Below are 16,344 nucleotides of genomic sequence, written 5' to 3' on the forward strand. Positions count from 1 at the left end.
CATGGTCAGCCCCCCAGCCCCACCCCCAGCCCCACAACCAGACCCACAGATGGACCCATGGCCAGCCCCACAGCGCCCAGCCCCACTCCCCAGCCCCATGGCCAGCCCCATAGCCAGCCCACCAACCCCACTCCCACTCCCCAGCCCCACGGCCAGCCCCCCAAGCAGCCCCCCAGCCAGCCCCATGGCCAGGCCCCCAGCCCCACAGCCGGCCCCATAACCGGCCCACCAACCAGCCCCACAGACGGACCCACGGCCAGACCCCAACCCCAACCCCCAGCCCCAGCCCCCCAGCCCCACATCCAGCCCCCCAACCCTGCCCCACTGCCAGCCCCCCCAACCCCAACCCCAGCCCGCAGCCCCCCCAAGCAGCCCCCAGCCCTGCCCCATGGTCAGACCCCCACCCCCAGCCCCATAACCGGCCCCACAGCCCTGCCCCACATCCCGCCCCATGGCCGCCCCCCAAGCAGCCCCCCCCGGGGGTCCCCTCCCCCCCCCCCCCCAGTACCGGGGGTCCCGTGGCCGCCGCCGCTCCCCCGCAGCCATCTTGAAGGGGGCGGGGCCGGGGGCGGGGCCAGAGGGGGGGGGGTCCCCGGGGGGGGGTCCCGGGGGGGGGGGTCCCCGGGGGGGTCCCCCTGGAGGCCCCGCCCCCTCCCCACGTGACCTCCGCGGCCCCGCCCCCCGGGGATTCCCCCCCCCCAGCCCCACGTGACCTCCCCCAGACCCCCCCCCCCCTCCTCGTGCCGCCCCCCACGTGACCCGCCCCCCGCCACCCCCGCACGTGACCCGCGCCCCCACGTGGCCCCGGCCCCGCCCCCTCGGGCCATCCGCTCCCTCAGCCAATCAGCGCGCCCGGCGGGAGCCGCGGGGGGCGGGGCCGAGCCACGCCCCCTCCTCCCCGTCCCGACCAATCAGCGCGCGGACCGCGGGGAGGGGGCGTGGCCGCCCCGCCCCTCCCCGCTACCCGCGCGCCTCGGTGGGCGGGGCCGGGAGGGCGGGGGAGCCAATGGGAGAGCTCGGGGGGCGTGGCCTGGAGGAAAAAGGGGCGTGGCCTGGAGGAAAAGGGGGCGTGGCGAAAAGGGGGCGTGGCCTGGCGGGAAGGGGGCGTGGCCTGGCAGCGGACATGGGGCTGCGGCGGGCGGTGAGCGCGCGCCGGGACCCCCCCCCCCGGGGACCCCCCCCCGGGGACCCCCCCCCCGGGGACCCCCCCCCCGGGGATCCCCCCCCCGTTGGCCCCTCCCCCCAGCCCCCTCACCCCCCACATTTTGGGGACCCCCCCCCCCCCCCACCTTGGGGGCCCCCCCCCCCGAGGTCGTTGGGGACGTCCCGGGACCCCCCCGCGCCCCCCCCCCCCCGCAACGCCCCCAACGGAATCCCCCCCCCTCGCCCCTCCCCCACGCCCCCCCGGAGCCCCCCCCCCCCGGGGTCCCCCCCCCCTTGGCCCCCGCCCCCCCCCCGCTCCTGGACCCCCCCCCCCCCCCAGCCTGAGCCCGTCCCGGCCTCTGCCCCCCCCCCCCAGTGTGGGGCCGGGGGGGCCGGGGGTTGTTATGGGGCCAGGCTGGGGGGGTCCAAAGTGTTATGGGGGGGGCGGGTTGTGGGGCTGGGCCCCATAGGGCTGGTTGTGGGGCTGGCTATGGGGCTGGCTATGGGGCTGGCCCTCAGTCCAGCTATGGGCTGAGCCCCATAGGGCTGGCTATGGGGCTGGCTATAGGGTCAGTTATAGGTCCGGCTGTGGGTCCAGTTATGGGGCTGGCTATAGGGCCGGCTGTTGGTCCAGCTGTGGGTCCAGCTATGGGGCTAGCTATAGGGGCAGTTATAGGGTTGGCTGTGGGTCCAGCTATAGGGCCAGCATGGTTCCAGCTGTGGGTCCAGCATTGGGGCTGCCTATAGGGCTGGTTATAGGTCCAGCTGTGGGTCCCCTACAGAGCTGCTATGGGGCTGGCTGTGGGTCCAGTTATGGGGCTGGCTATAGGGCCAGCTGTGGGTCTCGCTGTGGGGCTGGCTATAGGTCCAGCTTCAGGGCTGGTTATAGGTCCGGCTGTGGGTCCAGTTATGGGGCTGGCTATAGGGCTGGCTCTGGGTCCAGTTATGGGGCTGGCTATAGGGCCGGCTGTGGGTCCAGCTGTGGGTCCAGCTATGGGGCTAGCTATAGGGGCAGTTATAGGGTTGGCTGTGGGTCCAGCTATAGGGCCAGCATGGTTCCAGCTGTGGGTCCAGTTATGGGGCTGGCTATAGGGCTGGTTATAGGTCCAGCTTTGGGGCCCACTACAGAGCTGCTATGGGGCTGGCTGTGGGCCCAGCTGTGGGTCCAGCTATGGGGCTGGCTGTGGGTCCAGTTATGGGGTTGGCTATAGGGCTGGCTGTGGGTCCAGCTATGGGGCTGGCTATAGGTCCAGCTTCAGGGCTGGTTATAGGGCTGGCTGTGGGTCCAGCTATAGGGCTGGCTATAGGGCTAGCCATAGGGCTGGTTATAGGTCCAGCTGTAGGTCCAGCTGTGGGTCCAGCTATAGGGCTGACCATAGGGTTACTTATAGGTCCAGCTGTGGTCAGCCCTAGTGCTGCCTATAGGGCTGTCTGTAGGGTTCCAGCACAGGTCCAGCTATAGGGCTGGCTGTGGGGCTGGTTATAGCTCTAGGTGTGGGTCCAGCTATGGGTCTGGCTATGGGACTGGCTATAGGGCTGGTTATAGGTCCCGCTATAGGGCTGCCTATAGTTCCAGCTGTAGATCTAGCTATAGGGCTTCCTATAGGACTGCCTATAGGGCTGGTTATAGGTCCAGCTGTGGGTCCAGCTATAGGGCCAGCTGTGGGGCTGGTTATAGCTCTAGGTATGGGTCTGGCTATGGGGCTGGCTGTGGGACTGCCTATAGGATCGCCTATAGGGCTGGCTGTGGGTCCAGCTATAGGGCTGCCTATAGGGCTGGCTATAGGGCTGGTTATAGGTCCAGCTGTGCGTCCAGCTATAGGGCCGGCTGTGGGGCTGGTTATAGCTCTAGGTGTGGGGCTGGCTATAGGGCTGGTTTATAGGTCCAGCTGTGGGTCCAGCTATAGGGCCGGCTGTGGGCTGGCTATAGGGCAGCCTATAGGGCTATCTATAGGGCCGCTATAGGCCCAGCCCAATCCCAGCAGTGTCTCCACCCATGGTGCCCCCCCCTAACCCCATCCCTTTCCCCCCCCCAGGTGCAGTTCTGCTGCCGGCCCCCCCCGGCACTACTTGGGGGCCGAGCCCCCCCCCGGCCCCCCCCAGCGCGTCCCTGCGGGCACGGAGCCGCCGCGACCCCACGGGTGAGACCTGGGGGGGCACGGGGGGGGTCCCGGTGCTGGGGGGGTGTCCCGGTGCCATGGGGGGGTCCCGGGGTCAGGGGGTGGGTCCCGGTGCTAGGAGGGGGTCCCGGTGCTGGGGGGGGGCCCAGGGTCAGGGGGGGGGTCCCGGTGCCATGGGGGGGTCCCAGTGCCAGGAGGGGGGTCCCGGGGTCAGGAGGGGGTCCCAGTACCGGGGGGGGTCCCGGTACCAGGGGGGGGGGTCTCGGGATCGGGGGGGGGTCCCGGTGCTAGGAGGGGGGTCCCAGTGCTGGGGGGGGTCCCAGGGTCAGGAGGGGGTCCCAGGGTCAGGAAGGGGGTCCTGGTGCTGGGGGGGGGGGTCCTGGGGTCAGGAGGGGGTCCCGGTGCCAGGAGGGGATCCAGGTGCCGGGGGGGGGTCCCAATGCCAGGAGGGGGGTCCCAGTGCTGGGGGGGGGTCCCGGTGCCGAGAGGGGGGTCCCGGTGCTGTGGGGGGGTCCTGACCCCTGTTCCCCCCCCCCCAGCCGCCGCCGGGGGGTCCTGCGGCCGCTGCTGGTGGGTCTGGGGGTGGCGCTGGGGGTGGGGGCCGGCTGCTACCTGCGGGCTGAGCCCCCCCAGCGCCGCCGCCTGCGCCTGCTCCTGGACGGCGTGGGACGATTCGGAAGGTGGGGGGCACGGGGGGGGGGCTGGGGGGGGTCAGGGGGGGTCACAGGGGGGGGTTACGGGGGGGGCGTGGGCACCCCCCTGAGGAAGCCCCCCCCCCCCCCTGCTTTGCGCCCCCCCAGGTCGCTGGCGGTGGGCATGGAGATCTCGGTGGATTACTGGTGGACGGAACACGTGGCGCTGCGGGGGGTGGAGGAGGTGGGGGGGGTGTGGGGTGGGGGGGATTGGGGTGGGTGGGGGGGGATGGGATTAGGGATGGGATGGGGATGGGGACAGGGATGGGCATGGGATAGGATTGGGATGGGCTGGGATTAGGGTTGGGATGGGATTAGGGATGGGCATGGGATGGGGATGGGATTGGGATGGGCACAATGGGATGGGATAGGATTGGATTGGGGAGGGGATGGGGAGGAGATGGGATTAGACTGGGATGGGGATATGGGATTAGGGATGGGATTAGGATGGGGATGGGATTGGGATTGGGGGTGGGATGGGGATGGGATTTGGAAGGGATTAAGGATGTGATGGGGATGGGATTAGGGATGGGATTGGGGATAGGGACAGGGATGGGGATGGGATTAGGGATGGGCATGGGACAGGATGGGGATGGGGATGGGGAGGAGATGGGATGGGATTAGGACTGAAATGGGAATATGGGATGGGGATATGGGATGGGGATGGGATTTAAGGATGTGATGGGGATGGGATTAGGGATGGGATTGGGGATTGGGATGGGATTGGGGATGGGGACAGGGATGGGGATGGGATTGGGATGGGCATGATGGGATGGGATTGGGGATGGGATGGGGAGGAGATGGGATGGGATTAGGACTGGGATGGGGATATGGGATGGGGATGGGATGGGATGGATTAGGGGTGGGGATGGGATTAGGGAGGGGATGGAGATGGGATGGGGATTGGGGGTGGGATGGGGATGGGATTAGGGATGGCATTGGGGATGTGATGGCATTGGGATGGGATTAAGAATGGGATGGGGATGGGATGGGATTGGGATTAGGGATGGATCAGGGGTGGGATTAGAGGTGGGGATGGGATTAGGGATTGGGATGGGATTAGGGATTGGGGACGGGATTAGGGATTGGACGGGATTGGGCATGGGAATAGGGCTGGGGAATGGGCTGGGGAGGAGATGGATGGGATTAGGACTGAGATGGGAATTCTGGATGGGGATATGGGATGGAGATGGGATTAGGGATGGGATCTACGGATGGGGATGGGATGGGATTAGGGATATGAGATGGAGATGGGATGGGGATTGGGGATGGGATGGGGGTGGGATGGGGATATGGGATTAGGGATGGGATTAGGGATGGGATTACGGGTGGGATGGGACTTAGGACTGTGGGATCGGAATGGGAATGGGCTTGGATGGAGACAGGGATGGCGATGGGATGGGGATTGGGGATGGGATTGGGATTGGGGATGTGGATTCAGGACCGGGATGGGCTTAGGGATGGGATGGGATTCAAGAAATGGGATTGGGGATGGGGATTGGGCATGGGGGATCAGGACAGGGGTGGGATAGGGTTGGATGGGGATGGCGATTTGGGGGTGGATGGGCTGGGGATTGGGATTGGGGATGTGGATCAGGACAGGGATGGGACGGGGTTGGGATGCAATGGGATTAGGGATGGATCAGGACCCGGGACTGGGGATGGGATCAGTGCTTCTGCCCCACCACTGTCCCCCCCCTCTGTGTCCCCCCCCAGGGCTCCGCGGCCTTCCAGGCGGGGATGTCGCGGTGCCACCAGCGGCGGGCGGCCGAGCGGCTGCTGCGGGGGGGCGCTGCGCAACGGGGGGCTCTACATCAAACTGGGCCAGGGGCTCTGCGCCTTCAACCACCTCCTGCCCCCGAGTACATCGCCACCCCTGCGCCTGCTGGAGGACCGCGCCCTGCAGCGAGGCCACCGGGAGGTGAGGGGACAGGGACGGGGACAGGGACGGGGACAAGGTGGGCACGGCCGTGGGGGCGCAATTTGGGGACCCCCCGGAGTTGGTGGTGGCACCGTGGGGATGGTGTGTGGGGGGCATGGGGTGGGGGTGGGGGGGTTAGGGGGTGAGGGTGGCACTGCCAGGGGGAGGGGACATCGTGGGGATGGGGACACCATGGGGGTGGCACAGCCACGGTCAGGGGGCACTGCAGGGACAGGGACAGCACTGCCATGGAAATGGGGACACCGTGGGTATGGGGACACCGTGGGTATGGGGACACCACAGACATGGGGACACCATGGGGATGGCACTGCCATGAGGGTGGGGACACCGTGGTGGTCATGGGCACGGGGACCCCATGGGCACGGGGGACCCCGGGGTCTCCATTGTGAGGACACCATGGTCCTCATCACAGGGACACCACAGGCATGGGGACACCATGGAGATAGCACTGCCACGAGGGTGGGGACATGGTGGTCATGGGCATGGGGACACCATGGACATGAGGACCCCAAGGTCTCCATCATGGGGACACCATGGTCCTCATCACAGGGACACCATGGGGACACCACGGGCATGGGGACACCACGGGGATGGCACTGCCATGGGGATGGGGACACCGTGGTGGTCTTGGGCACAGGGACACCACGGACACGAGGACACCATGGGGATGGCACTGCCATGGGGATGGGGACACCGTGGGCATGGGGACACCATGGGGACACCACGGACACGGGGACACCACGGGCATGGGGACCCCAAGGTCTCCATCACAAGGACACCGTGGTCCTGATCATGGGGACACCACTGCCAAGGGCATGGGGACACCATGGGGATGGCACTGCCATGGGGATGGGGACATGGTGGTCATGGGCATGGGGACACCACCACGGACATGGGGACACCAGGGACACGAGGACCCCACGGGCATGGGGACCCCAAGGTCTCCATCATGGGGACACCGTGGTCCTCATCACAGGGACACCACAGACATGGGGACACCATGGGGATGGGGACACCACGGGCATGGGGACACCATGGGGATGGCACTGCCGTGGGCATGGGGACACCATGGGCATGGGGACCCCAAGGTCTCCATCATGGGGACACCGTGGTCCTCATCACGGGGACACCCCGGGCATGGGGACACCTTGGGGATGGCACTGTCATGGGGATGGGGACATGGTGCTCATGGGCATGGGGACACCACCACGGACATGGGGGCAACGGGGACACAAGGACCCCATGGGCATGGTGACCCCAAGGTCTCCATCATGGGGACACCGTGGTCCTCATCACAGGGACACCACAGACACGGGGACACCACAGGCACAGGGACACCCTGGGCATGGGGACACCATGGGGACACCACAGGGACACCACGGGCATGGGGACACCATGGGGATGGCACTGCCACGGGGACGGGGACATGGTGCTCATGGGCACGGGGACACCAGGGACACGGGGACCCCATGGGCATGGGGACCCCAAGGTCTCCATCATGAGGACACCATGGTCCTCATCACAGGGACACCCTGGGCATGGGGACACCATGGGGACACCACAGGGACACCCCGGGCATGGGGACACCATGGACACGGGGACACCCCGGGCATGGGGACACCATGGGGATGGCACTGCCACAGGGATGGGGACATGGTGCTCATGGGCATGGGGACACCACCACGGACATGGGGACACCGGGGACACGAGGACCCCACGGGCACGGTGCCCCCGAGGTCTCCATCATGGGGACACCGTGGTCCTCATCACAGGGACACTACGGACACGGGGACACCACAGGCACAGGGACACCCTGGGCATGGGGACACCATGGGGACACCACAGGGACACCACAGACATGGGGACACCATGGGGATGGCACTGCCATGGGGACGGGGACACCGTGGACACGGTGACCCCGAGGTCTCCATCACCGCAACCGCGGGGTGGGCGCAGCCGCAGCGCCTGGTGCGCGCACTGAGGTGTCCCCCCCGTGTCCCCCCTGTCCCCCCCCCCCATGTCCCCCCCTTGTCCCCAATGTCCCCCCCGTGTCCCCCCCGTGTCCCCGCCGTGCCCGCAGGTGGACGAGCTGTTCCTGGAGGATTTCCAGACGACGGCGTCCGACCTCTTCCAGGACTTCGACTACGAGCCCGTGGCGGCCGCCAGCCTGGCGCAGGTTCACCGCGCCACCCTGCGCGACGGCACGCCCGTGGCCGTCAAGGTGTTTTGGGGTGAATTTGGGGGGTTTTGGGTTTTTTTTTTTTTGGGAAGGGGGCAGAGGGTTTTATCCGGTCCCCCCCCCCCAGGTGCAGTACATCGACCTGCGCGACCGCTTCGAGGGCGACATGCGGACGCTGCAGCTGCTGCTGCGCATCGTGGAGTTCATGCACCCCAGTTTCGGCTTCAGCTGGGTGCTGGAGGTACTGGGAGCACTGGGAGGGGGTGGGGGGGACATACATAGGGACAGCTCGACCCCCCCCCCGTTGTCCCCAGGACCTGAAGGGGACGCTGGCGCAGGAGCTGGACTTTGAGAACGAGGGGCGCAACGCTGAGCGCTGCGCACGGGACCTGCGGCACTTCGGATACGTGGTGGTGCCAAGGGTGCACTGGGACAAGTGCAGCAAGGTGGGGACATGGGGACAATATGGGGACGGGGGGGACATGGGGGCAAAGGGGACAATGGGGACAGTGGGGGCAATGGGGACATGGGGACAGTGGGGACAGTGGGGACAGTGGGGCAATGGGAACATGGGGGCAGTGGGGACAATGGGGACAGTGGGGCAATAGGGACAGTGGGGACACAGGGACAGTGGGGCAATGGGGACATGGGGACAGTGGGGGCAATGGGGACATGGGGACAGTGGGGACAATGGGGACAGTGGGGGCAATGGGAACATGGGGGCAGTGGGGGCAGTGGGGGCAATGGGGACATGGGGACAGTGGGGACCGTGGGGACACGGGGGGACATGGGGACAGTGGGGGCAATGGGGACACGGGGGACAGGGGGGGCAATGGGGACGGGGGGGACATGGGGGCAATGGGGACAGTGGGGACATGGGGACAGGGACAGCAGGGCACTGGGGACTGCAGGATGAGGGATCAGGAGTGCGGGAACACAGGGCGGTGGGGATTGGGACAGGGGGACAATGGGGACAGGGGGACAGTGGGACAGGGACAGTGGGGACAACAGGGACAGGGGGACAACAGGGAAAGGGGGACAGTGGGGACTGCAGGACAGTGGCGACAGAGACAGGGAGATGGGGACAGTGACACTGGGATAATGGGGACAGGGACAGGGGGACAATGGGGACAGGGGGACAATTGGGACCAGGGGACGGGGACAACGGTCATGGTGGGGACCATGGGACAGGGGCTGCGGGGACACTGGGACCAGGGCGTGGGGACAGGTGGGGACCAAAGGAAAGGGGACGGGGGCTGTGGGGACAGGGGACAGGGATTTGGGGCAGGGACTCTGGATACAATGGGGACCAGGGGACAATGGGGACAGGGAATGGGGACAATGGGGACCAGGGGATGGGGACAATGGGGACAGTGGGGACAGGGAAATGGGGACAATGGGGGGAATGGGGACAGGGAATGGGGACAATGGGGACAGGGAATGGGGACAGTGGGGACAGGGGCTGTGGGGTGGGCACTGCGAGGAGCAGGGACCGGGGATGATCCAGCCCTGGGGACAGCGGGGTGGCACTGACCCGTGTGTCCCCCCCCGTGTGTGTCACCCCCCCGTGTCCCCTGGTGTCCCCCGGTGTCCCCAGCGGGTGCTGACGGCCGATTACTGCGAGGGCTGCAAAATCACCAACGTGGAGGGCATCCGGCGGCAGGGCCTGGGGCTGCAGGACGTGAGTGGGGACAATGGGGACATTTGGGGACATTTGGGGACATTTGGGGACATTTGGGGACATTTGGGGACTGAGCCGTGTCCCCGCAGGCCGCAGACAAACTGATCCGGGTGTTCGCCGAGCAAATCTTCTACACCGGCTTCATCCACGCGGACCCGCACCCGGGGAACGGTACCGGGACGGGGATTTGGGGACATGGGGACAGGGATTTGGGGACATGGGGACAGGGACATGGGGACAAGGGATATGGGGACACGGATATTGGGACATGGGGACGCAGGGATGCAGGGATTTGGGGACAAAGATGGGAACATGGGGACACGGAGGTGTGCAGACATGATTTGGGGACATAGACATGGGGATTTGGGGACATGGGGACAGGGGACATGGGGACGGGGGATGTGGGGACATGGGGACAGGGACATGGGGACACAGGGTTGCAGGGACTTGGGGACAAAGATGGGAACAGGGGGACGTGAGGACACGGGGGTGTGCAGACAGGATCTGGGGACATGGGGACATGGGGATTTGGGGACATGGGGACTTGGGGACATGGGGATGGAGGGACATGGACACGGGGACAGGGGGATGGAGGGGTATAGGAACAGGTGGATATGGGGACACAGGGACATGGGGACACAGGGACACGAGGATTTAGGAACATGAGGATGGAGGGACATGGGGACACAGGGACATATCATATGGGGACATGGGGATGCAGGGACATGGGGACATGGGGTCATGAGGATTTGGGGACATGGGGACACAGGGACATAGGGACATGGGGACATAGCATATAGGGACACATGGATATGGGGCCATGGGGACACAGGGATTTGGGGACACAGGGGTGTAGGGCCATGGGGACACCGGGCCACGCGGATATGGGGCCATGGGGGACATGGGGACAGGGGGACATGGGGACAGGGGGACATGGGGACATGCGGCCACCCCGCTGCGGTCCTGCAGTGCTGGTGCGGCGCGGCCCCGATGGGAAGGCGCAGCTCGTGCTGCTGGACCACGGCCTCTACGAGTTCCTGAGCGAGAGGTGAGGCGGGGACACCGCGGGGACAATGTGGGGACAATGCGGGGACACTGCGGGGACAGCGCGGGGACACCGCGGGGACACCGTGGGGACACCGCAGGGACACCGTGGGGACAATGTGGGGACACCGCGGGGACACCGCGGGGACAGCGTGGGGACAATGCAGGGACACCGTGGGGACAATGTGGGGACACGGTGGGGACACCGTGGGGACAATGTGGGGACACCGCGGGGACACTGTGGGGACAATGTGGGGACACCGCGGGGACACCGCGGGGACACCGTGGGGACACCGTGGGGACACCGTGGGGACACCGCGGGGACAATGTGGGGACACCGTGGGGACAATGCGGGGACACCGCGGTGACACTGCCGGTGTCCCCCCGCAGGGACCGCAGCGCGCTGTGCCAGCTGTGGCGTGCCATCGTGCTGCGCGATGACGCTGCCATGAGGAGCCGCTCGGCCGAGCTGGGCGTCAAGGGTGAGGGATCCCCGGGGGTGTCCCCACGGGGCCCTAATCCCACCCCTTGGGGGCCATAATCCCGCCTTTTAGTGCCATAATCCCAATTTTGGGTGCCATAATCCCAATTTTGAGTGCCCTAATCCCAATTTTGGGTGCCGCAATCCCACTTCTAGTGCTGTAATCCCAACCTTGAGTGCTGTAAACCCAATTTTGGGTGCCGTAATCCCGCCTTTTAGTGCCGTAATCCCAATTTTGGGTGCCGTAATCCCACTTCTAGTGCCGTAATCCCAACCTTCGGTGCCATAATCCCACTTTTGATGCCATAATCCCACCCTTGGCACAACAATCCTACTCTTCAGTGCCATAATCCCAATTTTGGGTGCTGTAATCCCACCCTTTGATGCCATAATCCCATTTTTGGTGCTGTAATCCCAATTTTGGGCACCATAATCCCAACCTTTGATGCCATAATCCTATCTCTCAGGTGCCATAATACCAATTTTGGGTACCATAATCCCATCCCTTGGGTACCATAATCCCAACCTTTGGTGCCATAATCCCACCCTTGGCACAACAATCCTACCCTTTAGTGCCATAAAACGAATTTTGGATGCTGTAATCCCACTCTTTGATGCTATAATCCTATTTTTGGTGCTGTAATCCCAATTTTGGGCACCATAATCCCAACCTTTGATGCCATAATCCTATCTCTCAGGTGCCATAATACCAATTTTGGGTACCATAATCCCATCCCTTGGGTACCATAATCCCAACCTTTGGTGCCATAATCCCACCCTTGGCACAACAATCCTACCCTTTAGTGCCATAAAACGAATTTTGGATGCTGTAATCCCACTCTTTGATGCTATAATCCTATTTTTGGTGCTGTAATCCCAATTTTGGGCACCATAATCCCAACCTTTGATGCCATAATCCTATCTCTCAGGTGCCATAATACCAATTTTGGGTACCATAATCCCATCCCTTGGGTACCATAATCCCAACCTTTGGTGCCATAATCCCACCCTTGGCACAACAATCCTACCCTTTAGTGCCATAAAACGAATTTTGGATGCTGTAATCCCACTCTTTGATGCTATAATCCTATTTTTGGTGCTGTAATCCCAATTTTGGGCACCATAATCCCAACCTTTGATGCCATAATCCTATCTCTCAGGTGCCATAATACCAATTTTGGGTACCATAATCCCATCCCTTGGGTACCATAATCCCAACCTTTGGTGCCATAATCCCACCCCCCAGGTGCCACAGCCCTGTCCCCCTGCCCTGTGCCCCTCAGGGTGCTGCAGCTCCCTGGGGCACCATAATCCCTCCCTGCTGGGTGCCGCAATCCCCCATTTGGGTGCCATAATCCCCCCTTTGGGCACTTCAGTCCCCCCTTTGGGTGCCATAATCCCACCCCGGGGTGCTGTGGGATGCCATAATCCCCCCTTTGGGTGCCATAATCCCCCCTTTGGGTGCCATAATCCCCCCTTTGGGTGCCATAATCCACCCCTTGGGTGCTGTAATCCCACCCCGGGGTGCTGTGGGATGCCATAATCCCCCCTTAGGGTGCCATAATCCCCCCTTTGGGCTCCATAATCCCCCCTTTGGGTGCCATAATCCCACCTTGGGGTGCCTTAATCCCCCATTTGGGTGCCATAATCCCACTCTTGGATGCCATACTCCTCCCTTTGGGTGCCATAATCCCACCCCGGGGTGCTGTGGGATGCCATAATCCCCCATTTGGGTGCTGTAATTCCCCTTTGGGCTCCATAATCCCCCCTTTGAGTGCCATAATCCAACCCTTGGGTGCCTCAATCCACCCCTTGGGTGCCATAATCCCCCCCTGGTATGCCATGGGATGCCATAATCCCCCTTTAGGGTGCCATAATCCCCCCTTTGGGTACCATAATCCCACCCTTGGATGCCATAATCCCACCCTTGGATGCCATAATCCCCCCTTTGGGCTCCATAATCCCCCCTTTGGGTGCCATAATCCCACCCTGGGCTGCCACGGGATGCCATAATCCCTGCTTTGTATGCCATAATCCCACCTTGGGGTGCCTTAATCCCCCTTTAGGGTGCCATAATCCCACCCTGGGATGCCACAATCCCACTCTCGCATGCCTCAACCCCCCCTTTGGGTGCCATAATCCAACCCTTGGGTGCCATAATCCCTCCCTGGGGTGCCATGGGATGCCTTAATCCCCCCTTTGGGTACCATAATCCCCCCTTTGGGTACCATAATCCAACCCTTGGGTGCCATAATCCCACCTGGGGTGCCACGGGATGCCTTAATCCCCCCTTTGGGTGCCATAATCCCCCCTTTGGGTGTCATAATCCCACCCTTGGATGCCTCAATCCCCCCTTTGGGTACCATAATCCTACACTTGGGTGCCATAATCCCACCCTGGGGTGCTGTGGGATGCTTTAACCCCCCCTTTGGGTGCCATAATCCCACCCTGGGGTGCCACGGGATGCCATAATCCCCCCTTTGGGCTCCATAATCCCCCCTTTGGGTGCCATAATCCCACTCCCCCTCCCCAGATTACTTCCTCTTCTGCGAGATCCTGATGCAGCGCCCGCTGCACGCGGGGCAGCTGGCCCTGGCCAACATCCTGACGCGGGAGGAGGCCGCCTACATGCAGGAGATGGCCGCCCACCACTTCCAGCGCATCATGGGGGTCCTGCGCGCCCTCCCCCGCCCCATGCTCCTCGTCTTCCGCAACATCAACACCGTCCGCAGCATCAACGTGGCCCTGGGGGCCCCGGTCGACCGCTACTTCCTCATGGCCAAGAGGTGAGGGGATGGAGTTGGGGGGGTTTGGGGGGGATTTGGGGACCCACCACCCTAAAATTGTCCCACCCCACAGCGCGGTGCGGAGCTGGGGGAGGCTGAGCGGGGAGCGCGCCCCCGGGCTCGGGGGGCTCCGCGCCGTCCGCAGCCTGCGAGTGGCCTGGGAGAGCATCAAATTCGAGGTGGCGCTCAGGTAAAAAAAAGGGGGGGGTCCTGGGGGTCCTGGGGGGGGTCCTGGGGGTCCTGGGGGTCCGGGAGGGGGGCGGAGGGGTGAGCAATCTGCCCCCCCCCCCCCCGCCCAGGTTGGAGACCCTCACCATGAAGCTGACGGCCTCCGTCCTGCGCCTGCTGGCGGCCTGGGGGCTGCTGCCCCACAGCGAGCAGATCTACGAGTACCTGAGGGCGTAGCGGGGGGACCCCCCCCCAAATAAACCACCCCCCCCTACCCAATAACCCCCCCCCCAAACTAATAAACCCCCCCCAACCCAATAAATCCGCCCCCCTACCCGCGGAGGGGCCGGCGGAGCACATGCACTGTGGCCCCGTTTTGACGGTTTTTGTGTTTTTTTATATAAATTTTGGGGTCCTGGGGGGGTCCGGGGGGGTTTGGGGGGTTTTGGGGGTGGGGGGGGGTCAGAAGTGCGCCGTCACCCGGTCGATCTCCAGCAGGTCCTCGAGGATCTGGGGGGGGGAGGTGGTGTCGGGGGGGGCTCCAGTGGGGTCGGGGGGGTCCCGCTGTGCCCCATGGGGGTGGGGGGCAGAGGGTGTGGGGCAGGGGGTGACATCTATGGGGCGCAGGGTGTGGGGCAGGGGGTGACATCTATGGGGCACAGGGTGTGCTGTGCTCCCCTGCACGCCAGGGCCTGGTGGGACCAAGGGCGTCCTGCCCCACAGCCCTGCCCCATAGCCCTGCCTCACAGCCCAGCCCCACAACCCCACCCCACAACCCCACCCCACAGCCCAGCCCCACAACCCTGCCCCACAGCTCTACCCCACAACCATGCCCCATAGCACCACCCCACAGCCCTGCCCCATAGCCCTGCCCCACAGCACCACCCCACAGCCCCACCCCACAGCCCTACCCCATGGATCTGCCCCTTAGTGCTGCCCCATAGCACCACCCCACAGCCCCACCCCACAGCCCCGCCCCACAGCCCCCGCCCCACACCCCCACCCCACAGCCCAGCCCCATAGCCCCACCCCACAGCTCTACCCCACAACCCCCCCCCACAGCCCTGCTCCATGGCCCTGCCCCACAGCCCTGCCCCATAGCACCACCCCACAGCTCTACCCCCACGGCCCTGCTCCATAGCTCTACCCCACAACCCCACCCCACAGCCCTGCCCCACAGCCTCACCCCATAGCACCACCCCACAGCACCGCCCCACAGCCCTACCCCATGGATCTGCCCTTAGTGCTGCCCCACAGCCCAGCCCCACAGCTCTACCCCACAGCCCTGCCCCATACAGCCCCACCCCACATCCCGCCCCACATCCCAGCCCCACATCCCTGCCCCACATCCCACCCCCCATCCCGCCCCGCTCACGATGTCGGGCGTGGTGCCGATCTTTTTGGCCAGCTCTGCTCGCTCCATGGTGCTGAGGTAGAGGTACCGATTCAGCAGCTCCCCGTCCAGCACGTTGCGCACCGCGTTCTGCAGGATGCGGCGGTCCATGTGCAGCATCCTGGGGGGGACAGCGGGGTCAGGGACAGGACAGCGGGGAGGGGACAGGACAGTGGGGACAGCACCATGGGGACAGTGGGGTCAGGGGCAGGACAGCGGGGTCAGGGACAGGACAGCAGGGACAGCACCGTGGGGACAGTAGGGAGGGGACAGAACCATGGGGACAGCACCATGGGGACAGTGGGGCCAGGGACAGGACAGTGGGGACAGCACCGTGGGGACAGTGGGGCCAGGGACAGCACCACGGGGACAGCACCATGGGGACAGCACCGTGGGGACAGCACCACGGGGACAGTGGGGAGGGGACAGCGGGGTCAGGGACAGCACCGTGGGGACAGTGGGGTCAGGGGCAGCACCACAGGGACAGCGGGGAGGGGACAGCACCATGGGGACAGCAGCGTGGGGACAGTGGGGGGGGACGGCGGGGTCAGGGACAGGACAGTGGGGTCAGGGACAGCAGGGAGGGGACAGCACCGTGGGGACAGTGGGGTCAGGGACAGCACCGTGGGGACAGCGGGGGGGGGGGCGGCGGGGTCAGGGACGGCACCGTGGGGACAGTGGGGTCAGGGACAGGACAGTGGGGACAGCACCATGG

The 16,344-nt window shown here is 64.9% G+C and overlaps 2 protein-coding genes across 3 annotated transcripts in view; one reads left to right on the forward strand and one right to left on the reverse strand.

Moving 5' to 3' along the window:
• Window positions 1-1,048: 1,048 nt before the first annotated feature.
• On the forward strand, window positions 1,049-14,604 carry ADCK5 (aarF domain containing kinase 5). The gene is given in 16 exon segments (XM_068668565.1): window positions 1,049-1,141; window positions 3,180-3,282; window positions 3,802-3,943; window positions 4,064-4,139; window positions 5,672-5,737; window positions 5,739-5,876; window positions 7,978-8,118; window positions 8,204-8,317; window positions 8,391-8,522; window positions 9,674-9,757; window positions 9,847-9,928; window positions 10,727-10,805; window positions 11,192-11,283; window positions 13,816-14,068; window positions 14,142-14,258; window positions 14,368-14,604. Coding segments are annotated over 16 exon segments (1,743 nt in total). The 5' UTR covers window positions 1,049-1,123; the 3' UTR covers window positions 14,474-14,604.
• A 6-nt stretch (window positions 14,605-14,610) lies between these two features.
• Window positions 14,611-16,344, reverse strand: part of CPSF1 (cleavage and polyadenylation specific factor 1) — a 44,797-nt gene continuing 43,063 nt past the window's right edge. For both annotated transcript variants that reach the window (XM_068668563.1, XM_068668564.1), the window contains 2 exons: window positions 15,612-15,750; window positions 14,611-14,746 (listed from right to left, as the gene is read on the reverse strand). In XM_068668563.1, coding sequence (XP_068524664.1) covers window positions 14,699-14,746; window positions 15,612-15,750 — 187 coding nt within the window. In that variant the 3' untranslated portion in view covers window positions 14,611-14,698. The remainder of the gene's footprint in view (window positions 14,747-15,611; window positions 15,751-16,344) is intronic.

Source organism: Anas acuta, unplaced genomic scaffold, assembly GCF_963932015.1.
Source record: "Anas acuta unplaced genomic scaffold, bAnaAcu1.1 SCAFFOLD_201, whole genome shotgun sequence".
NCBI lineage: Eukaryota > Metazoa > Chordata > Aves > Anseriformes > Anatidae > Anas > Anas acuta.